The sequence below is a fragment of the Narcine bancroftii genome, chromosome 7 (genome assembly GCF_036971445.1).
Source record: "Narcine bancroftii isolate sNarBan1 chromosome 7, sNarBan1.hap1, whole genome shotgun sequence".
NCBI lineage: Eukaryota > Metazoa > Chordata > Chondrichthyes > Torpediniformes > Narcinidae > Narcine > Narcine bancroftii.
Genome location: NC_091475.1, coordinates 188549527 through 188574269, shown reverse-complemented (window position 1 = coordinate 188574269; position 24743 = coordinate 188549527). Strand labels below are relative to the sequence as shown.

Sequence of the window (24743 nt, the reverse complement as noted above, 5' to 3'; positions counted from 1 at the left end):
GTCCAGTGGAACTGACGGGCGCGGGGCGGCCGGGGCAAGGCGCTCGCAGGGAACGTGTCCGCCCAAACACGGGCCCGGATCCAACACAAACGTGCAAAGGACTGCACCTGGAAAGAGACCAGAGGGGAAAACTGGACGTTCAACCAGATGCTGGTGTCCAGTGCAATCACGTTGCTGCTGGAGAAAGTCCAGAGAGGGCGAACCTGATCAGCTTATTGAGGGATCCACTGAGCATAATATGAGGAACAACCCCAGGCATCTCCTCAGAGGCCTTGTGGTCCTGGGGAAGGGCAGCCAAATTTAACATTTAGACGGTGACAATCCCTTATGGCTCCCAACTGACCTCCATCCCCAATTTGTTTCGAACAGTGGGAGGAAACCCAGAGCACCCGGAGGAATTCCGTGCAGACCCAGGGAGAATATACTAGCAGCCCCTGATTGGAACCCTGCACGATGGCACCCTCAATCGTGTTGCGCTAACCGCGGCGGCGGCTACCCAATGTTTTGGCCCTGGGCCCTTCGTCAATGTAGAAAATACTGGCAAATACCCAGCAGATCAGACGTCATGTGAAGAGAAAAGCACATTGAAGACTTCGGGCCAAAGACGTCCTCATGGTGACGTCCTCGTCCTTGCTGTTGGACGCCATGGGTTCGGGAGAAGCTTTGGGAGTCAATGAACGGTGATGTTCATGAAGGATATGAGGCAGAATGTGGAAATGAATGCTTGGATGGTAGATAGGGTCCCAATCAAGTGGGCTAATATTGCCAAGGTCATTAAACTCTGTTTCAACCTCTGCCTGTGCAACATGACCTGCTATTTCCAGCATATTCAGTGCATTTTCAAACCTTTTTAAGAAAATAGGATTGGCCAGTTGCTTTCTCATCACGACTACTGAATATTTTTATATTAATCTAGATCATTCAGGAGGCTGAGGGGGTGAGAGACAGAAATTACAGGGATTCAATCACACCAGGAGGCAGAAGGAAGGTATCTGGGTGACAAGAGAGGGAAAGGGAACAGGCAGTCAGTGCAGGGTACCACTGTGACCATTCCCCTTAGCAACAGGTTTACCCTTTTGGATACTGCTTATGGAGATGAGCTATCTGGGCAAAGCAACAGCCAGACTAATAGCACCTTGGATGGCTATGAGCCTCAGAAGGGAAGGGTGAAGTTAGTTAGAGCAATAGTCATAGCGGACTCGATAGTTAGGAAACAGATAAGAAATTCTGCGGTCAGAAAAGAGACTGCAGGATAGTGTGTTGCCTCTCAGGTCCAGGATGTCTCTAATTTCAGAATATTCTTCAAGGGGAGGGTGAGCAGGCAGAGGTCATTGTACATATTATACATACAAGGAGTAGGGTCGAGGTCCTGCAAAGTAAATTTAGAGAGTTAGGAAAGAGACTGAAGAGCATGACCTCCAAGATGGTAATCTCAGGATGACTCCCAGTGACATGAGCTAGGGAAGGTCAGAACTGGAAGATAGTGCAGAATGAGTGAAGAAATGATGCAGGGGGCAGGGTTTCAACTTATTGGATCATTTGAACCTTTTATGGGGAAGGGGGGGGGTGACCTCTATAAGTGGGATGGGTTGCATCTGAACTCAAGGGGAACCAATGTCCTGGCAGGGAAATTTGCTAATGCTGTTTTGGGTGGGGGGCGGGGAGGGGAAGTATTAAACTAGATTTGCATGGGGGTGGGAAGCAAAGTAAGGAGGCGGTTGGCACACAAGTAGAGGCAGAAGGTATATGTGGAAGGACAGGAAGATAGGGCAAAATTGCAGCCATTGTGATACGTTGCAATGCAACAGGGACACAGTCAAATGTAACAAATACAGGGCTATAGGTTTTGTATTTACAGTAAATGCATGCAGCATAAGAAATAAAGTCGATAGCTTTGTTGTACGACTACAAATTCGGAGTCATCCTTTAGCTATGTTGTAGCCAACAAGGATGGATGTCATTGGGAGATGAATGTCCAAGGATATACAGAGTATTGAAAGGATAGGCACGTAAGCAAAGGGGGTGGCAAGACTCTGTTGGTAAGAAATAACATTAAATTATTAGAAAGAGGTGACATAAGAGCAGAAGATATAGAATCGTGGGTTGAGTTAAGAAGTGGAAAGGATAAAAAGACACTGTTGGCAGTTATATGCAGACATCCAAACATTAGCAGTGATGTGGACAACAAATTACAACAGCAAATAGAAAAGGGCAGTGTTATAATTGTCATGGGGGATTTTAACATTGGAAAAACCAGGATAGGACTGGATCTCAAGAGAGAATTTGTAGAATGTGTATGTAGCATAAATAAAAGCTCACACTCGACTGGAGGGAGAACTGATGCTTTTATTAGCTTATAACACAGGTAGGGTTCATGAACAGGCTTCAGAGGGGTTCTGGGTTTATGCAGGATACCAGGGTTATATAAGAGCTCCTGAGGGAGGAGCCGGGAGCCAGGACCAGTTGTTCGTACAGCACACCTCTTGTGAATCCCAGTTCACTACATTCACCCCTTCCTTCAGAATTAAGGGTCTGTGGATGAAGAGAACAAGGATCAGAAGCCAGTAATAGACACACAAGAGAAATATTTACAATACTATTTACCGATTCTGGGGGTCTGAAGATCCTGGTAGAGCACCTCAGCACCGGGGGGCCTTGGGCTCCTTGAGTCTCCTGGTCCACCTGTGATGGAAGGGTAGTGGGCTGGGGCTTGACGATCAAGGGGGGTTCACTCTCCTCCTGAACCGGGTCCCCTGAGGCCCAGGGCAGGGGTGGGGAAAAGAGCTCGGTAGCTCATGAGGTAATGGATCTGTTTCGTCGGGTGCCAGGTCCCTGATGGAGACAGTGTCCTCCCTGCCATCCAGGTACCCCATGTAGGCGTACATGGGGTTGGCATGGAGGAATTTCACCCTTTCCATGGGGGTCAGTTTTGCTACTCCTCACGTGCTTCTTGAGAAGGACCAACCAGGACTAGAGAGCCAGGCTGAGAGCATAGTCCCTGATGCCAACAATCTGTCGAATGTAAACACGAACTCATGAGGAGAGTAGCATTGTTCGCAGTGCAGAGTAGCGACCAAATTGAGTGGAGCGCATTGGGGAGGACATCCTGCCAGCGCGAGTCTGGAAGACCTTTTTGCTTCAGGGCAAGTTTGACAACCTTCGAGATCGTGGTGTTCTCTTTTTCAACCTGCCCATTTCTCCGGGGGGTTGTACAGGTACACAATCCCTTATCTGGAACCCTTGGGGGGACAGTGTGTTCCAAATTTTGGATTTTTCCAGATTTCGGAAAGCCCACCCGAATTGTGCTGCCGTATCCACCCCCATCCCCTTCCAGTCACCCTGCTGGCCACACCCCCCAACCGCGGTCCCTCAGTCACCTAGACATCATCCCTGATCACTGGTCCCTCGACCGCCCGGCAGTCTCCCCCGACCGCCTCCCCCAACTGCCGGTCCCTCGGCCGCCTCCCCCAACCGCCGGTCCCTCGGCTGCCTCCCCTGACCATGGTCCCTCAGCCGCCTGCCAGTCCCCCGACTGCCAATCCCTCAGCTGCCCAGCCGTCTCCCCTGACCGCTGGTCCCTCGGCCACCCAGCAGTCTCCTCCGGCCGCCTTCCCCGACCACCGGTCCCTCAGCCACCTACCCTGAGTGCTGGTCCCTCAGCCGCCTCTCCCAACTGTCGTTCCATTGGCCGTCCAGGTGCCTCTCCCGACCACGGTCCCTCGGCCGCCCGGACGTCTCCCCCGACCGTCAGTCCCTCAGCCACTTGGATGTCTCCCCCAACCGCTGGTCCCTCAGCCACCGGTCCCTCAGCCACCCAGCAGTCTCCTCTGGGCGCCTCCCCCAACCGCCCGGCAGTCTCCCCCGACCGCCAGTCCCCACTTGCCGGGCGGGATTTTAGATGTCTGGATTTTAGATGTCTGGATAAAGGATTGTGTACCTGTAACTGGTAGACCTGCTGGATGTGATTCCCCTCACTAGCAGGTACTGATGCAGCTCGTCGCTCATGAAGGCTGAGCACTGGGACACCAGAACAGGGTGAAAATAGAGTCTAGGTCCTTCATAACAGATGAGGCAGATGTGTCTGGGCACGGGATGGTGAATGGGAAACGGGACTACTCATCAATGACTGAGAGAAAGTAGATGTTCCTGTTCGTGGAGGGAGAAGTCCCTTAAAATCAACGCTGAGCCGTTCAAAGGGCCTTGATGATTTAATCAGGTGCGCTTTGGCAAGGCGAAAAAAGTGTGGCTTGCACTCAGACTTGGCATGACCTGGTCATTCCCCTGGCATCTTCTACTGAATAGAGCAAATTGCGGGACTTGACTAAATGAGCTATGTGTGTGACCCCTGGATGGCAGAGCTCATTGTGTATGGTCAGCAGTTGACCGGTGTGTGCGGAGGCACAGCATCCCCTGGAAAAGGCATCTGGAGGGTCGTTAATCGCCCCTGGCCAGTAGGTGATGTCAAAACTATAGGTGGAGAATTTGATCCTCCACCTAGCAATTTTGTCATTCTTGATTTTGCCCCTCTTGGCTTTGCTGAACATGAATGCGACAGAGCGCTGATCCATGAGGAGCGTAAATCTTCTTCCAGTCATTTCGAGGAGGGCACATTTTATTTTTGCAAAACATAGTTCAGGGGCAAATGACAGTGCTGTGTTTTCTGCCACAGCTACAGAGCTGTAACATAAAAAATAGCTATAGGATTACAGTGGAACTGTTCTTGGCCACAGCTCCACTTTCTTGCCTGTTACCCATAATTCTAGACTCCCTGATGGTCCAAGGATCTATCCTATCCTCTCTTTCAATATATTCAATGATTCAGTTGAGTTTTTGCTAAGCAAATACAATGGCAAATATGCTCTTCAGGTGGGAGTCACAATAAACCATCAAAGCCCATACCTTCTGTGTACCCTATGGAGCTGCTCAGATGCCTACTGGGAATGCCTTGACTCTTGTTAGTAAACAAGAATACAGCCTTCTGTAAATATTCTGTTGGATCAGGGTGTAAGAAGGATTGTAGAGCAGCTGGATGACAGCTGACAGATTCAATAGAAAAGGTTTGAAAGGCCTTTGCTGCAGAGCTCTAAATATTGAAGGTCCAGTCCATTATCTGCTCTCATTAACATTTCTGTGATGTTGACTATTCTTATTGTTCTTTCTTTGGCTTGGTTTCGCGGACGAAGATTTATGGGGGGGTAATGTCCACGTCAGCTGCAGGCTCGTTTGTGGCTGACAAGTCCGATGCGGGACAGGCAGACACGGTTGCAGCGGTTGCAGGGGAAAATTGGTTAGTTGGGGTTGGGTGTTGGGTTTTTCCTCCTTTGCCTTTTGTCAGTGAGGTGGGCTCTGCGGTCTTCTTCAAAGGAGGTTGCTGCCCGTCGAACTGTGAGGCGCCAAGATGTACGGTTTGAGGCGATATCAGCCCACTGGCGGTGGTCAATGTGGCAGGCACCAAGAGATTTCTTTAGGCAGTCCTTGTACCTCTTATTGTTAATCATCAGCTTAATAAACAAACAGTACATCCTTGGGGCTCATGAATATTGATTTTAAGATTTTGCCTGCTTTGATGTGTAAAATTTAAAATTTTGATTTGTTGCTCTATCTTTTAATCTGTCACCTACTGTTAATGGATATTACTTTTAATGTGACAATTTTGGAACCATTCTGAGTGATCAAGATACACACTCCCTTCCCCAAGTAAAACATGAAAGTCTGCAAGACACTGTGGTGGAAGTAGAAACACAATGCTGGAGAAACTCAGCAATTTAAACAGTGTACTTTATATAACAACGATAAAAGGGCCTTTTTATGGTGAAACCCCAAATTATAGACATCTCAAGTAATAAAAAGGCAATTTTACCTTTTATGCTGACGACCTATAAGGCAGATCCCGCAGTCCCTTTAGGTACTGCTGAGTCGGGTGCCGGCTTCCAGAGCTGAGGTAGGTGGGGCGAGCAGTGCAGTAGTGCTGTCCGCCACTGTGACCTCAAACTTACACTCCGAGAAGGAAAAGCGGCCTTTCCTCAACAATGGTGACTGAAGGGCAGGTAAGGACACTAGTGGAGAACTATGCAAGCCCTCCTAGGACACGGGCAGATCTCCTGCGCAGAGTAATAGCCTCTATTAACCAAATGAGTTTTTTTAAATTTTGTGTTTCTGGGTCACGGTCTGACGGTGTCATCGCAACATCATCAACCCCCCCCCCCCCACCCTTTGCAGCCATTTTTAGCAGCATTAATTGTATGGAGGAGATGGAGCGACTACACTCTACCCTAGGCACATGGAAGCTGAAGCGTATTCTAGCAGTTCATCCACCTTCACACCTTTTATGGAGGTAAATGTAGCAATGTAAAGAAGGAGAATCTCTGTCTACAGTCACCTTTATTTCTCTATAAAAGGGCCTTAAAGATATATGACCAACATTTGGGCTTGAGCCCTTCATCAAGGTATACTGAGACCACCTGCAAATTGGAGGAGCAACACCTCATATTCTGTCTGGGGACCTTCCAACTAATGGCATTAACATTGACTTCTCCAGATTCTGTAAACTCCATCCTACCCTCATCTTTCCTCTTCCCCTCCTTTCCTCACTCTCTCTCTCTCTCTCCTTTTCCTTCTGTCTCCTTTCACAGAACTAAATACAACCACCCCCCCCCCCACATCAATTCTCACCTCTCCTGACCTCATCACACCAAATTTACACCTTTTGTCTGTTGGTCTGTCCTCCTTTCCCCTCCACTTTTCACCAGCCTTTTAATATGGGTCCCTGCCTGCTTTTTACTCATACCTTGAGGAAGGGCTCAGGTCCGAAACATTGGTAATATCTCTTCACCTCCTATGGATGCTGCAAGACCTGCTGAGTTCCTCCAGCATTTCTGCATTTTTCCAACAATTACAGTGCCTGCATAATTTTGTGTTTCACTCTATCAAGTTACACAATTTCTGACTGCAGTACACCAAGATACATAATATCTTTAATAGCACTGATGTACCACAGCTTACAAACAAAGAATACATTCACTCATTTCTTGCACACCATGAAGTCGACTTTATTATTCACCAGACACCAAATTCCATTCTTCAACCCCCTCCCCCACCCATCACCTCCAAGCTAAACTCCTCTGACCTCATTGGCTCACTGCCACATGGGTAATCCTGATGCTCTCACTCTCCTCCTACGTCTGAGGTCCATCACCTGTATACTGACGCTTAACACACCTGCACATGTGCACTATTACTTCCGTGTGTTGCTTCACTTACATCATCGGCGGCGGCTGGCACCGCTCCCGATAAAGTATGCAACCATGATGGACCCCCTCCTCAGCCACCGAGCCATGCAAGGAGGTGACTGATTGGAACTGTCCTGTTATGTAATGGTCCAGAGGGCTGACAGATCACCCCAACCTCATACAATAGCACAAGACAGGTGATACACAGACAACTGGCAAGGATGCAACTAGTCCTCTGACTGGCTCCACCACAGAACATGGACCATTGAATATATGGTGGCTTCAACCTGTCGATGGAAACTGGGTCAGCTTTTCCATTTCTGTTGATTGCAAAAAATCTTTGGGTGGCATTAAAAGACCTGAAAATGACCATTGTAAATGGGCTGAAATGGTTTGCGAACAGCATGATGCTGAAGGAACACGAGTACATTGTTGTAAATCATTCAGCACATATATTGCACTGGATGCTTGTCATGTAGGAGTAGGTTGGAGTAATCTCGTGTTTTCTCAAAGATGATCAACTAGTCAGATCATAGAGCATTATTCTTGGACTTGGATTCACAAACTCACCTGGCAAGCTCAGCCGTAAACTACCATGATCTGCCTTAACAGCAGTACACATGCCAAGGGGAAAGTAAAGAAGAAATGAAAAGAGAGGTTACCTGAAACGAGGACCATTGTCACTCTAATTTCATGTCAAGTGAATATTTTTTCAATCTGTGAGGTCAGTTTGGCTGCAAAAAAAATTTTGGATAAATGAAGATTTCTGATTTGGATATCCTCATTTATCCAACATTTCAAAAAATGTTCAGATCAATGAGGATTTTGGAGAATTGGATAAACCTTGGCCAGTGAAGAAAATGCTGGACAATTTATAAGAAAGCTTGTGAGCAAGTCCAGCAAGAAACAAGCTTTAGGTGTAGAAGCAAACAGATTTCTGATATGAAACCAGGAACAGCAATGGGAAAGTCACCAGACTTGAATTGAAAAGAAGATAGTCTTTTAATTCAACTATTCCTCACATGACATCTCTTGATACTCTAAACTTAATTAATCCACACTAAGTGCAAGTGTAAAATGAGTGTGTGTGGTTTCAAAGTCCAGACCATTACAATGGCTTGCTTCTCAAAATGCCAAATGCCAGAATCTTTTCTTTAAATTACGTTCAAGAAGTTTTTATACAGCAAGTATGGAGCATCAGCTTTTTCTTACAAACTCACACGTTTTTCGATGAGTCGGCTTTAGAGAGAATTCTTCTCGCTGGTGTATTCGCACATTTTCCTCTAGCTTTTTAGGGTTATACAACAGATTTTCTTGATGATAGAACAGCAGTCCTGCCTTCTCAGAGATTGCTGCTTTCACCCTGCCCTGCCCTTCACGAAAGTCAGGTTTGTTCAAACGTCACTGCTTTTTTATCCTGCCTTTTCAAAAGGGACAGGCTTTATCCACCCTGCCTTTCAACAAAGAACAGGTGTTATTGAGCTCTGTGTGCTCAAATGGATCTGGGGTTTCCTGCACTGCTACAATGGCTGAATGTATCCAATACTGTTTCCCTTAAAGTACACATTGTCCTGACATCCATGGTGGACCATTATAATTCCATTATTGGCTTGTCTGCTATACTCAGCATTTCCAAACTAACACCTTCATAAGACAAGAGAAAGGAACAGAAGTAGCCATTTGGCCCATTGAAACTGCTCTTATTATTGTTCTCTCAGTATCATTGTGTTGTCAGCATGTTAACCTCAAATATTATCCACACACCCGTTACACTGCTGTCTTTGTGACATCAACATGGTGGCGCTCCTGGAGCCACTGTAACGGCAGCGCTGCAGCTGGTACGGACCTGTGGGGAGCAAGGAACGGGATCTAACCGCCCAGTCAACTGCTGTCAGCTCCACACAGGCTTTGAATGGCCTATTAAAGGAGCAGACGGTAGTTTCATTTAAAATCCTGTGACGTTAGGTCTACACCCAAGATGACTATGCCTATGATTGGCAGCCGCCATGAGGGGTAGCAGACTCCAGGGGAGCGGAGGACTGGTGCAGGCCACCAGAAAACGACTTCCCTGACTGCTCCAGTAAGGGGTTTATCCTCATCACTACCCATTTTAAATTAGAAGGTACTGTGGACTCATGGTGTCACCACTTGTAACAGTTCTGATCCCCCATAGCTTATAAACAAAGAATATACTCACTTGCTTACGTTATCAGCGGTCGTCGGCATTGCTCCCCACTCAGTTAAGAACGTGATCATGATAATCTGACTTTTCCAGTGCGTATCTAATTATAGACTTGATATCTTTAGACTTATTTTTGTAAAGCAGATGGTATCTGTCGATAAATGATTGCCAATTTAGCGGAACAATAAAAAGGTATGTTTATTTCTTAAACACATCTATGTACTTAATTCTATAGCACAAAGAATTCGACTATTACATGTGGGTATGTTTATGTAGCCTATATCTTGTTTATTTCAGTGTATAAGTCAACCAGCAGATCATTTGGGTCCCAATTTTCAGCCTCATTTTAATGGTTTTATCATATATCAGATGTATAAGTTGACCCCCCAAAAATCGCAATGACTAAGCTGTTGGGCGTTGGCTGAGGGTGGTTGTTATCATGGCTATGTTTCAGTTCAAGGGCAAAGAAAGGCCCTGATTTGGAGCAACAGAGATTTTAGATACATTTCAGATGGACCATAGAATGCAGAAAGCAAGCCATTTGGCCCTTCTAGTCTGCCCAGTCCTAATAACCTACTCCCATTCCTTAATCCTCTATATATGTGTTTGTGTGTGTGTGTAATATTATCACTAAATAGCAATAATCGTGAATGTTTGTTCTGCTTATAAGCCATTATTTTGCCGTACTAATTATATTGAACATCTTTACAAGCAATTTCAATTCAAACAAGTCAAGACCTTTTTTGATTTAGAGATTCAGCACGTTAACAGACCCTTCTGGCCCACGAGCCCGCGCTGCCCTAATACACCCATGTGATCAAATAACCTACAACCCCTGTATGTCTTTAGAATGTGGGAGAAAATCAGAGCACTCAAAGGAAACCCACGCAGGTCACTGGGACAACATACAAACCCCTTACAGACAGGTCCGGACCCATGTTGCTGGAGCGGTGCATTGTGTACTAACTGTGCTGCCATTCTTTTCATTCTTTTCTTTTGGCTTGGCTTCGCGGATGAAGATTTATGGAGGGGTAATGTCCACGTCAGCTGCAGGCTCGTTTGTGGCTGACAAGTCCGATGCGGGACAGGCAGACACGGTTGCAGCGGTTGCAGGGGAAAATTGGTTGGTTGGGGTTGGGTGTTGGGTTTTTCCTTTCATAATGTTGGTGATTTTGCTATGCAGTGCTTTTTCCACTTTGTTTTAGCCACCATTTTATCATTTATATTTGCTATTACTTTGCTGTCTATTTGATCCTGCATTATAGTCTTCCCAAATCTCTCTTGCTGCACCACTGCAGCCCCTCTCCAGCAATGTTTCCAGCAGAGCTTGGCGGTAATTTTGTTTCCCTGGAATCCAAATCAGTAGTTCCACCTATTTGATTTGAAGCATCAGATCTTCATACTTGGTAAAATAATCCCTTGCCTCACACATAAAATCATGGGCTACTCCTTTTAAGAAGTTGGGGATTAGCAGGCTCTGTAAACAAACCCAGGGCTGGCTTTAAGCCAATTGGACCAATTGCTCTCAATTGGGCCCCGCACTAGGGTAACATCTACACTCGTCTTGTCAACAACGACATATTGCAACATGCACCTAACACCAAATTGGGGGTTTTGAGAACAGCAACCATTTTAATTTCCTTCTGAATTCTTAAAAAGTCAGTAATATTTGTTTATACTGTTTATATTTGAATTTTTTTTAACTGTACATTAGAAGTCCAAAATAACGACCTCCAAAATACTGGATCACCCGAGATAATTAACTTTTTAAAACTCAGTCGAAATTTAGATTTAGTGCATCAGTTATATTTAACTCCAGAGAAATTGAAAAAATATGGTTTTAGTAATTCGGATTCTTATTTTAGATGTGGTGTATGTACTGGTACTTTTTTACATGCTGTTTGGTCTTGTGTTCATGTACAACCATTTTGGGAAGAAATTAGGTTAATTTTGGAAAAATTATATAGTATTAAGTTACCTTTAGACCCATCTATTTTTTTAATGGGTTACATGGTTCCTTTTAAGGGATTAGGGTTGGGTAAGTTTCAAATTGCATTTGTATGTTTAGTATTATCTGTAGCTCAAAAATGTGTAGCTAGTACATGGAAGGATATGACGCGATGGCATAATGAATTGAAAGCTTGTAAGCTTGTATTTTTATGGAAAAAATTATATACCACCTGCATGATAATTATTCTTTTTTCGTTAATAAGTAGCTACTGTATTTGGAATATATGCATTTAGATGTACTTTGATGTATTATATATTTTTAAAACTTTTTTAGCTCTCCTTAAGAGACCAGCGGTGGGAGGGTGGGAGGGTATTGGGTTTTTTTTTCTTCTTTTTTTTTGTTTTTTTTGTGTGCTTATGTGTTTATTTTTTCTTTTTTATATATAATTATTTAAAATTACTTACACTGGATTATATACTATTTCTGTAAACGATCTTTAAATAAATAAAGTTTTCAAAAAAAAAAAGAAATTTAGATGTAGTGCACTGATGCTCAAGTTCTGAGTGTGTCCACTAATGACGCTTAATTAATGTCAAGAAACATTGCAACGCCATTTTTAGCTGTGATTCCCCTCCGTGAACAAGCTACACACATACCTTTAATATTTTGTTGTTTTATTTTAGGATTCTGTGATTCCTGTAAATATTGAGTAAAAGACTTTGGAAGAAAATATTTAAGTGGATTTAAGCAATAGTCGGGGCAAAGAAGGTCAAAACAGAAAAGGAGAAAGGTGCATTGGATAAGTATTTCAGCAAACCTATCTCAGAAAATGCAGAAGAGCAAGCGGAGCCTCAACACAGTGAAGATGATAACACTGAAGGAAGCCAGTCCGAAGAAGTTAATGAAGGGAAGTATGTCCATTGAATCTGAAATTAGCAGGAGTTTAAACTTAGACAAAATCCTAAAAGACTTTGCAGAAAAAGCAAGAAAGATAACTTTTTCATAATAAAAAAGCAAAAATGTAATGGTATGGTTTGTGTATGCTAATTGGCTCGGGCTGGCCCGCCCCCTGATGACACTCTGACCTGGACTCCTCCCCTGGGACCCAGGCCATCTCTCCCTTCCCTGCACTTCCCTAGTTTGGATCCGGGCCAGCTCAAGTCTTCTGTGCAATAAAGTCTATCGTTCCCCTCAGTCATTGTAATTATTAGGGCAACTGATAGTCCCCAACAGCCCCCATCTGCTCATATATAACCCTTGTATTCCGAAGACTACTTCAAGACCCTACCCTTAGTTATAAGCTAATAAAAGCACTTGTTCTCCCTCCCATTGTGAGAGCGTTTATTCATGCTACAGTGGTCAGGTTCCTTTGTTAATTATTTGCCAAGTGACTTGGCTGATACAGGGTGACCCTGTCTGACCTGTACTATGATGAACAGCTAATAAATGGCTGGAACTATAAGATTTGTGCCTGACTCTTCTGCAAAACCTGGACAACATCATCACCAGATCCAACACTTGCTACATATTGCCTGGCCTCATAGTTTTTTAAAAAATTTTTGCAGTCATCCAAGATTTTCAATTAAAGCTCAATTCAGTGTTGGCACAACAGTTCTCCAAATGTTGCTCAGACTTTTTTATTGATAAAATAGAATACAATAAATTGGTATTGCATAAACAGCTACAGATATTTTTGAGTGCCCTGCAGCGAGAGACTGAAAAAAAAAACGAAGGGAGAACATTAATTTTGAAAGAAAACGAAGAAGAAAAACAAACAGCAAAATCTTCTATGAACAAAGAAAGAGGGTAGCTAAGGGAAGTGTGGCTCCCCTGGAAGGTGATGAATTATTAACAGGAAACCAGCAAATGGAGGATAATAATTTAAACCATGCTTGGCATCAACTGCAAATATTCCAAAGGTAACAGATGAAATAGTTTCAAAGAGTATAGAAAAATTTGTTATAATCTCTGTCACAAGGGATAAATTTTCATTCTCTGGTTACAATTGTTTCCAACTCTTTGAATCCATGAAAAAATTAGAAATCTACTCTTTAGCTTCGGAGTAAATTTTGCATTATGCAATATTTCTAACGACACAGGAGGTAAGTATTGTTAAATTCTAAATTACTGACTTAAATAAAAGTCCACAGCCCAAAATGTGATGATAATCAGAAATTCATGATCATGAGGTTCAGTTGGTGCAAGCATCCTCTTGTACTAACGGTACAACATACAGCAGCCTAACCCGGATCCCATTTTAAGAAATCTCTTTTTTCAAGTATAACACTGAGAGATGATGTACTACCTTCCAACTGATTCTACCACTCACTTACATACTGGGGAAATTTTAAGTGGCCAATCAACCTACCAGCCTCTATGGCTTGTAAAAGGAAGCCACCAAGTACTCTATGGAAACACATGCAGTCACAGAGAGAATGTGCAAACTCCACACAAGGCCCTTTCAAATTTCCCCATAAAATGGGGTTAATCAGGCAATCTACTTGGTTAAAAGTCCTGGGATCTGGCTGTTTAAAAGGTCTGAACTGGGCAAGCATGGTCAAAATCCACCTGGGTCCCAGGCCTACCTCGGAGATGGTCAGGAAACCCAGTAAACCTTACCAGGGTGTCCTCATCTGCTGATTTGAAAGGGCAAATGGCTCACCCAGTTAATCAGGTGACGTCAGTGCTTGCGTGCGTGTGTCAGAGGAATCCATGGCCGGCTCAATGGCTATCTTTCTTATCCATAATCCCCCATGCTGCTGGAACTGCTCTGCCAGTGCCAGAGCAGTTCCAGTGGCATTAGGGTATATGGGTAATGAAGATGACCATTGCTCCCCCATTGAACCATCGCTGTGAACTGAGCGGCGTGTCACAGCAACATACCCCCTGATCACGGCAGCAGCACATCACCCCTCCATTCGCAGCAGTACCCCCCCTTTCAGGGCAGCACCCCCCCCCAATTATTTTTGGGCTGATTTTGTAGTGGTTTTTGTGCCTCATTGGGGTTTAAATTATTTGGCCATCAGGCAACACTGCTCAGCACCACTGCACCCCTGCTGCAATCAGGAGTTAGATGGGGGAGTTTGGTGGGGGGGGGGGTGGAATCGACTGACAACTGGAAGCAGGGGGCATTTAGGAGAACTTTGAACAGGAAAAGAACTTTAAAAGAAAAGGAACGGAAAGAACACAGGGAACCCTGTGGGGCTGCCTTTGAGTGTGTAACGCGCACTCACAACATCATCACAGGGTTGGGATCCCCCCCTTAAATCGCCTGGTTATCAATTAGGCTGCTGTTAGAAAGGAGCGGTAGGTACAGGCTACCAGTTATCTCACCCGAGGCTGCTGCAGTTTGAAAAGACCTACAGACAGAACCCAAGGTCAGGGTTGAATAAGGGTCTCTGTCACTGTGAGTTATCATCTATAATAGATGAACCACAACATCACCCATTAATAATAGCATTAACTGTAACATATTCTCCACAGATGCCGTCTAATAATTTTTCATTTCAACTGGTACATGGGACTATAAACTAAACTACATTTTCTTAAAACATCTCCATGAAATGGTAATTATAACAAATGTATTTTTTTTAAACAAAAAACTGTACGTTAAGGTAATCCGTTTCACAAAAATATTTGAAGATTATTTCAATATTAAATGTCAGTAATGACCATATATATCAGACCTTCAGATAAGTTGAGACCCCAATTTCAGTCTGAATTTCATGGTTTTAGCTCATACTGGTGGTACAAGATGGCCCCTAAACATGCCAGTATTATATGTGGGTTGACTGAGCTGGTATCGTGTTCACTAAGCTGGTGGGATGTGCCTGGTAAGTGGGTGAAGCACCATCGCAGAGCGATTCACATTTAAGTCTGTTGCTAGCTTCTGTCTTAATCAGTTTAAATTTTTTTCATCAAATAGTTATTCAAAGGAAGACCTCCACTGCTGATAACAGAAGGACTTGTCATGATGAAGGGAAATTTCTAAATGTATGTCTGACAGATCAGAAACACTCTTCAGGAGGCAGGTGTGAATATGTCAATTATGTTTTTTACACAGCCTCTGTATTCCAGGAAATTATTGACATTCACCTGGAATGCATGCTGTGTAAAAAGGTCGGAACAGGAATGAGGGTGCCATTCTTGCTCTGATATTTTACCTCCTAGACCAGGGGTGTCAAATTCAAATTCACAGAGGGCCAAAATTAAAAACTTGGACTAAGTCGTGGGCCAAACTAAATATTTATTGAAAATTTTCAACAACATCTGCTTGTTTTCTCTTCTTTCAACATATGTAACGTTAAACTTTTTCTTATTAAAATAAATGTTTAATAATAGTTTTGGTTAAACTCTTTCCAGAAGAAGCATTAACAAATGAGAAATGAAATATTCAATAAATAATATTTCTCTATAGCCTTTAAGCTCCTTTTAAATGTATTTTTTTTCACAAGCCAACAAGTCAAAAAAATAACAACTTGCTTCAATGAAAATCCAATCTTTCAACTATGAACAGTCCAAAGTTAACCAAATAAAATATTAATCCAAGCTTAGCTTGCGACACTGTGATTTACTCTGATGCACCTGGGTCTAAACCAGATACTTGGCATCTCTTCTTAGATGCAAGTTCATCAAACTCTGGGGTCAGAGTTTTCCTCCCACCTGTCTTGAAAGGTCCTGTTTTCTGTCTTTCGTTTGGCCATTTTTCGTCAGGGGTTTATTACGTGAGTTAGGCGAAAGGTCGCAGATGCTAAAGAAAGTAAAGGGAGGAGGTGGGGGCGATTAGCGGGCTGACTGGCCGGCGCCAATGCATTTGCAAAGCATTCTGGGATTTGTAGTATTAGCTGTGCATGTGCTATACTGGCGCGGCGACCAGTAGGCCAGCTCTAATACATATTTGATATGATCTTGCGGGCCAAATATAATTATATCACGGGCCAAATTTGGCCCGCGGGGCTGAGTTTGACATGTGTGTCCTAGACCCCTAGTAAATTTCCCAGAATTCCTAGTTAACTGCAGGCATTCCATGAACATTGGGCTAATGAATGGCATGTATCGATGATACAGATTGCAAGTCCTGCCTCTTTAATCACTGCACTTCTGGTATGCTATCTAAATTCATGTAAGGAAACAGAGATTTTGAGTTTTTGTCATTCATGTGTGAACAACCAATGCCGAGGCATCAGACATTCTTCAGACCGGTAACATCATACTAATTCTATCTAAAAAACATAATTGACTACAATCCGCAGAAGGAAAACTTCAAGAAAAGAAAATCAAAGGATGCACTGCAAGATGCAAACCACTAGTTAGCCACAGAAAGGATGACCAGATTACAGTTTGCCAAGAAGTATTTAAAAGAACCCGGATAATTCTGGAAGAAAGTCTTGTGGACAGATGAGACCAAGGTTAACCTGTATCAGAGTGATGGCAAGAGCAAAATGTGGAAGTGTAAAGGAACTGCCAATGCATACCACCTTTGCCATGGTTTGCATTTTGCAGTGTAGCCTCTGTATTTCAGTTCATGAAGTCTTCCATGGAGAGTAGTTATTGACATATCCACACCTGCCTCCTGAAGATTGTTCTTCATCTGTCGGATATGTATTTGGGAATTTTTCTTCATTATGTTGAGAATTCTTCTGTCATCAATAGTGGAGGTCTTCCTTGGAATATCAGAACCTTTGCTGAGGTCTCCAGTTTGCTATTTCTTCTTAATGTTTTTCCGGACAGTTGATTTTGATAATCCTAAGGTGTATGGTTTGTCTATTACTGTTTTATTCTTGTTTTTCAGCCTCATAATGGCTTCTTTGGCCCAACTCTGGTCCCTCTGTGTGATAGTACAGATCTATCACCAATGTACATAGTGTATATAGTTACTGTATCTAGACTGTGCTTACAGCGATTGGCTGAGAGCTAAGCCACACCTATTGTTTGGGCCTTAAAGGGTTGTGTCCCTAGCCAGGTCGGATCATTCCGGACTGGTCGGCCACCTGTGAAGAGCTCCGGTCTTTTGCTAATAAAAGCCTTGGTTTGGATCAACAAGTGTTTGGTTCTTTCGACGAGCTCTACAATTTTATTAGCAAAAAGAATTTTTTTTGAAAGGGATGGAGCGTTTAACTCGGCCAGAAAAACTTGATATCGACCCACAGTCAGCTACAGCCTTCAAAGCCTTTAAGTTCTGGCTGCTGAACTTTGAAAACTTCCTGAGATTCATTCAGGTAGAGGAGGATAACCTGCGTCTAACAGCATTGCTGTCTATGGTGTCCTTGAGAGTCTACGAGAACATCCAGGATGAGACCACTTACACCGCAGCCATAAAGGTACTGAAGGAACTGTATGATCAACCGGTGAACAGAGTTCATGCCCGGCTCATGCTTGCGTCGAGGAAACAACAGCCCGGCGAGTCCAGCAGAGCATATTTACAAGTATTAAAGGCATTGGGCAAGGACTGTAACTGTGTGGACAAAACTGCTGCCGAGATCACTAGCGACCTCGTCCGGGATGCCTATGTGGCCGGGCTCCGATCAAACGAAGTGAGGCTGCGTTTGCTCGAACAAGGGGTAGAAAAACTAGAGGACGTGGCCCGGATTGCAATCACAATGGAGGATGCAGCCTTAAAGTCCACCGAGCTCTCTAGGGACTGGACCCTTCGTTCTGATGTGAGTAAAGTGCCCTTGTACCCTACCCCTGACGGCCTGTCGGCTGCTGCTACCCTGCCCCGTGCGAACCCGAAATGTTATTTCTGCGGGAGGGACAAGCACAGCAGGTCCCAGTGCCCAGCAAGAAAAGCCAGGTGCCAGAAGTGCCTTAAAAAGGGCCACTTTGCTGCAGTCTGTAGGTCTAAAATGGCCGCCAGCAAACACAGTGCCTCGTGTGAAGCTCAACCGCCACTATCCCATTCAAACTCTTCTTCCCCAGAGCTCTCGTCCAATGAGAGCGAGGGCTCCCCTGCACGGCAACGCCTGACGTCACGGAGACGCCGAACCCGGAAGGGGCAACCCACCGTCGCAACCATGGTGATGGCCTGCCTCTCGCCCCCGTGCGGAACACTTGACACTACCGCCGCTGCTGCCGCCGCCACGGACACCCCCGGGGCCGACGCTACCGCCGCTGCTGCCGCCGCCACAGCCACCCCCGGGGCCGACGCTATCGCCGCTGCTGCCGCCGCCGCCACAGACACCCCCGGGGCCGACGCTACCGCCGCTGCTGCCGCCGCCACGGACACCTCCGGGGCCGACGCTACAGCCGCTGCTGCCGCCGCCACGGACACCCCCGGGGCCGACGCTACCGCCGCTGCTGCTGCCGCCACAGACACCCCCGGGGCCGACGCTACCGCCGCCGCAGCCACCCCCGCGGCCAACCAGGTGCTCACCCTAGCGTCCATCGCTGACGACCGCCAGGGCCCGACCACCGATCACGAGCAACTACAAACCCCACTACTTACCATTCACCTGCCACAACAGCACTTCCGGGAGGTTCTCCAACCTTCTCCTCGAGCGTTGACTACGTCATCCCGTTGCGTGACGTCATCCCGTTGTGTGACGTCATCCCGTTGCGTGACGTCATCGCGCAAAACTCGCCTGTCAACTGCTTCAATAACATTAAACCAGCAATGCTCTCATCCCCTCACCAGAGCAATGGAACTGATTAAAGTGCATGGACACTACACCAATTGCTTATTTGACTCTGGGTCAACTGACAGTTTTATCCAGCCAGATCTGGCCCTCCGTTGGGGACTTGACATTATCCCCACTACCCAGAGGATCTCATTAGCGACGAGGTCGCACTCGACTGGGATAAAGGGGTATTGCATCGCCACGCTGGAAGTACAGGGCGTGACGGTCACCCACTTTAAATTATTCGTCCTTCCCCAATTGTGCGCCCCAGTGTTGCTGGGATTAGACTTCCAGTGTCAGTTCCAAACGGTGTCCCTACACTTTGGGGGACCCCACGCCCCCCTCTCGGTCTGCCATCGCCCCACTCCCGAAGCACCCGAGCAACCCGCCCCCGTGCCCCGGGGCCAATCCTGCGGCCTTTCCACACTCCGGATTGCCCCGCCAGCACTCTTCGCAAACCTCACCCCTGGCTGGAAGCCTGTGGCCACCAAAAGTCGGCAATATAGTTACGAAAACAGGCAATTCATTAGGAGTGAGGTGCGTAGATTGCTGGATGAGGGCATCATCGAACCCAGTTCAAGCCCCTGGAGAGCCCAGGTGGTGGTTGTCAAGAATGGGGAAAAACTACGGATGGTGGTCGACTATAGCCAGACCATTGACCGCTTCACACTCCTGGATGCGTACCCCCTGCCACGCATCACGGATGTGGTGAACCAGATCGCCCAGTACCGCATTTTCTCCACTATTGACCTACGTTCGGCCTACCACCAGCTCCCGATCCGCTGCGAGGACCGACCATTCACGGCCTTTGAAGCGAATGGGCGGCTATATCAATTTCTCAGGGTACCATTCGGGGTCACAAATGGTGTCGCGGTCTTCCAGCGGGAAATGGACAGGATGGTGGACCAGAACGGGCTAACCGCTACCTTCCCGTATCTGGACAATATCACCATCTGTGGCCACGACATGCAGGACCATGACGCCAACCTAGACAAATTTCTTCAAACTGCCCGTCAGCTAAACCTGACTTACAATTTGGACAAGTGTGTTTTCCGGACCACACGACTCGCTATTCTAGGTTGTGTGGTGGAAAACGGGATAGTCATGCCAGATCCTGACCGCATGCGTCCCTTAATGGACTTACCCCCCCCACATACCCAGAAAGCTCTCAAACGCTGCCTGGGCCTTTTCTCTTATTACGCCCAATGGGTTCCAAACTACGCCGACAAGGCACGTCCTCTTATCAAGACCACCTCTTTTCCCCTCTCGACCGAAGCCACAGCGGCTTTCGATCGAATCAAATCTGACATCGCTGCTGCGACGCTGCACGCGATCGATGAGTCTGTCCCGTTTCAAGTCGAGAGCGATGCATCCGACTTCGCCTTGGCAGCCACCTTGAACCAGGCCGGTCGGCCTGTAGCCTTCTTCTCCAGAACCCTCCAGGGTCCGGAGAGTAGACACTCCTCGATCGAGAAGGAGGCCCAGGCCATAGTTGAAGCGGTACGTCGTTGGAGACATTACCTCGCTGGGAGGCGCTTTACACTGTTGACTGATCAACGCGCGGTCTCCTTCATGTTCAGCAACACCCAGCGTGGTAAGATAAAAAACGACAAAATCGCCAGATGGAGAATCGAACTCTCCACCTTTAACTATGACATCCTGTACCGGCCTGGTAAGCTCAACGACCCGCCTGACGCGCTCTCCAGGGGGACGTGCGCCAGCATACAGATGGACAGACTACGGAAACTCCATGAGGCGCTCTGTCATCCAGGGGTCACTAGGTTTGCTCACTTTGTCAAGGCGCGCAACTTACCCTACACAGTTGAGGAGATCCGCTCCATGACCCGAGCCTGTTCGGTGTGCGCCGAATGCAAGCCCCACTTCTTCCGTCCGGATAACTCCCACGTCATCAAAGCCACCCGCCCCTTCGAGCGTCTTAGCGTAGACTTTAAGGGACCCCTACCGTCGACCAACCGTAATACCTACATCCTTACGGCCATCGACGAATACTCCCGCTTCCCATTCGCTGTGGCCTGCCCAGACACCACTGCCACCTCAGTGATACAGGCCCTTCACAGTATTTTCACCATCTTCGGGTACCCCAATTCCATCCACAGTGATAGGGGGTCCTCATTCATGAGTGCAGAGCTGCAACAGTACCTTCTGGAGTGTGGTATTGCTTCAAGCAGGACCACGAGCTATAACCCACGCGGTAATGGCCAGGTCGAGAGGGAGAATGCCACCATATGGAGAGCGGTTACACTGGCTCTCCGGTTTAAAGGTCTCCCCACCTCTCACTGGCAGGAGGTTCTCACTAGTGCCTTACACTCCATCCGCTCCCTCCTATGTACTGCAACAAATGCCACCCCCCACGAAAGGATGTTCCTTTTCCCGAGGAAATCCGAATCGGGAACCACTGTACCGGCATGGCTCACCGTCCCTGGCCCCGTCCTTTTGCGACGCCACATCCGGCACTCAAAGAACGACCCCTTGGTCGACCGAGTGACTCTACTCCACGCGAACCCACATTACGCATACGTGGAGTTCCCAGACGGGCGGGAGGACACTGTTTCGGTGCGGGACCTAGCTCAGGACGCGGTAGACCCAGCAAACCCCCCAACTCCTTATGCTCCAGGCCCCGTGCCGCAACAGAAGGACCAACAGCACCCCAATGACTCGGGCCACCCTGCCGACAAAACGACTGGGGAATTGAGTGACGGAGCAGTCGCACCCGATGAGCCCGCTGGTGACACCACTCCAGCGACCCCAATCCCGGCACCACGGCGGTCACGCCGGATGGTCAGACCCCCTGACCGCTACAGTCCTTGACCTACCCCTTCCTTTTCATTCTCTCCCTCGTTTTTGTTTTTTTTTTTCCCGGGTCAATTCTCCAAGAAGGGGTGAATGTGATAGTGCAGATCTATCACCAATGTACATAGTGTATATAGTTACTGTATCTAGACTGTGCTTACAGCGATTGGCTGAGAGCTAAGCCACACCTATTGTTTGGGCCTTAAAGGGTTGTGTCCCTAGCCAGGTCGGATCATTCCGGACTGGTCGGCCACCTGTGAAGAGCTCCGGTCTTTTGCTAATAAAAGCCTTGGTTTGGATCAACAAGTCTTTGGTTCTTTCGACGAGCTCTACACTCTGTTAAAAAAATGGTAACTACAGACTCAAAAGGTAATCAAAAGCTTCGAAGCAAGCCTCGCTCTCTTATACCTGCACTAATGAAGCAATTAAATACATCTGAGTACTCATACACACCTGTGAAACCAAATATCGCAAACATTATGGTGCCCTGAAATGAGTGGACTATGTATGAAAAGAACTGTAATTTCTACATGGTCAAACTAAACTGTATAGAAATAAACTTGAATAAAATCTGGAACGTGAATTTTATTTTTACAAATTTAAAACTGTGGAGCACAGGGGCAAATAAAGGAAAAAAATGTGTCTTTGTCCCAAACATTTTTATGGAGGGCACTGTATATCCAAGTAGCATTGCAATTGTTTGACTCCCAGTAGTGAGTCTTGGAATTTGTTTGAAATCAATTGTAATTAATAAAGAAATATAGTTGTTGGGTAAAGTCATTGTCAGGTATGTTTTTCATGAACTGCATTGAATTTGGATGTCTTTTTGATAGCAGAGGCATTACGGAAATATAACAATTACAATGAGTTGGTCGGATACCTTTTTGTTTATTATCTAAACACTATTCCATTAGCTTTGTTTAATCAACCAACACTTGTACTTTAAGCTATTTCCATGTTGATGATTGTACTTTGCAGAATACAGATTTTCAAAGCCTTTGAATGATGCACCCACACACATACACATGTACATTGGAAGATTATAGCCTCCCTGAGCTGTTAGAAAAGATCATTATAGCTTCAAACTGTCACCAGCTGATATTCAAACAGTAAAATAAAGGAATCAAAAAGAAACCATTGTGACTATGAATCTACTTGAACTAGATAAGTAATTTAATCAAACTGGCCTGTCTGATGTGGGGAACAGATCAGTGCCTGTATTTATTCTGTGAGACCATTTAACATGTTCAGACTTTAATCAATTTCTATCTTTTGGATAATTGGGAATTGTAACTGAATGTAGTGTCAATAACAAATCAATAGTCAAATGCAAAGGTTCTGAAGAAACTCAGTGGGTCATTCAGCATCTATAAGAAGTAAAAGGTAATAAACATTTTGGGGCTGATCCCTTCGTAACGAATCTGGAAAGAACAGGCAAATGCTTGAATAAAAAGGTGGGGTGGGGGGGTGGAGGAGAGGAGAGGAGGGAGGAAGGGGACAGGGATGTAAATTGGAATGGATCACACTCTGAATGAAATGAAAATGCTACCTGGCTGCTCCCCTCCTAAATCTCTCCCATCATTACCTTAAACCTACGCCTTCTATTTCTAGAATCATCTAACCTGGAAAAAGACTGCAAGCATTTTCCTTATAAACATTGCTCATGGATTTTATAAACTTCTGAGTCACCCTTCAGTCTCCTACTCTTGAGAAAATAAAGATCCATCCAATCTAACCTCCCCCTATAACCCAATCTCCCCGGGCTCCATTTTAATATTTAAGGAAATGTTCGATAGGTATGTGGATGAGAGAGGTATGGAAGGTTATGCGCTGCGTGAGGGTCAATGGGACTAGGAGGGAAGTGTTCAGCATGGATCAAGAAGGGCCGAACTGCCCTGTTTCTGTGCTGTAATTGCTATATGGTTATATAGTTATATATAACTCAGCAACATCCTAATGAATTTCTGCACCCCTTCCAACTTATTGATATCCTTTTTACAGCTGGTTGGGTGACTGGAACAAGACATAGATCTCTTAGGTACAGCTGGATATTAAGGCTCCAACTTTTGCTTTCAATGAAGGCAAATATACCATACGCCTTCTTCACCTCCTGTCCACCCGAGTCACCAATTTCAGAGAACTATGCGCCTGTATCCCTCAGTCTCTTTGTTCTGCAATTCCCTCTATCGCCCTGCCATTTACTGTGTAAGTCCTACCCTGGTTTAATTTATCCAAATGCAGCACTTGGTACTTTTCAGAGTTAAATTTAATTTGCAACTCCTTGAACTACTTTCCCACTGATCTAGATACTGATGTAAACTTGGGTATCATTCCCTACTGTCCACTACACTCCCAATTTTGGAGTCAACTGCAAATTTACTAATCATATTAACTATAACATCATCTAGTTTGTTAATATACAGCTACTCCCCAACTTTCGACCGTAATTGGCACCAAAGGATCAGTTGTATCTCAAAATGGACTTAAGTCAGAATTTTACCCACACGCAAACTTTTTAATCAAATCTTTTTATCATTGTAGATTTGACAATAACAACTTAGAGCTTCCTGAATTTGTCAATCAACCTTGGCATATCTTTTCACATTCTGGTCCGTGCTTGCCTTGTTAGTCGGCATTGCAGGTCCTGGGGTCTGTAGGCTGGGTGCGGCCAGGCTCCTAGGCACCCAGCTGCATTGTACCATGGTCTACCACCCACAAGCAAACAGCCTAGTTGAGAGGTTCCATCACCACCTCAAGTCAGTGCTGATGGCACATATCAAAAAGCCCAAGTGGGTGGACAAACTACCCTGGGTACTACTAGGAATACGCATTGCATCCAAGGATGACCTTGGCACCTTCTCTGCTGAACTGCTATATGTCGAGACCATTGCAGTCCCTGGCCAGTTCCTCCCGCCAGCAACCAAGCAGGACACAGAAATGCGTCCATGTTCACT

At 45.7% G+C, this 24743-nt stretch overlaps 1 protein-coding gene across 1 annotated transcript in view; it reads right to left on the bottom strand.

Moving 5' to 3' along the window:
* Nucleotides 1-2331: 2331 nt before the first annotated feature.
* LOC138739518 (copper-transporting ATPase 2-like) overlaps nt 2332-24743 on the bottom strand; it is a 146060-nt gene continuing 123648 nt past the window's right edge. Inside the window, exons 21-22 of the mRNA XM_069891756.1 lie at nt 9427-9562; nt 2332-2532 (exon numbers count right to left, since the gene is read on the bottom strand). Of these exons, the coding sequence (XP_069747857.1) occupies nt 9466-9562 (97 nt within the window). The 3' untranslated portion in view covers nt 2332-2532; nt 9427-9465. The remainder of the gene's footprint in view (nt 2533-9426; nt 9563-24743) is intronic.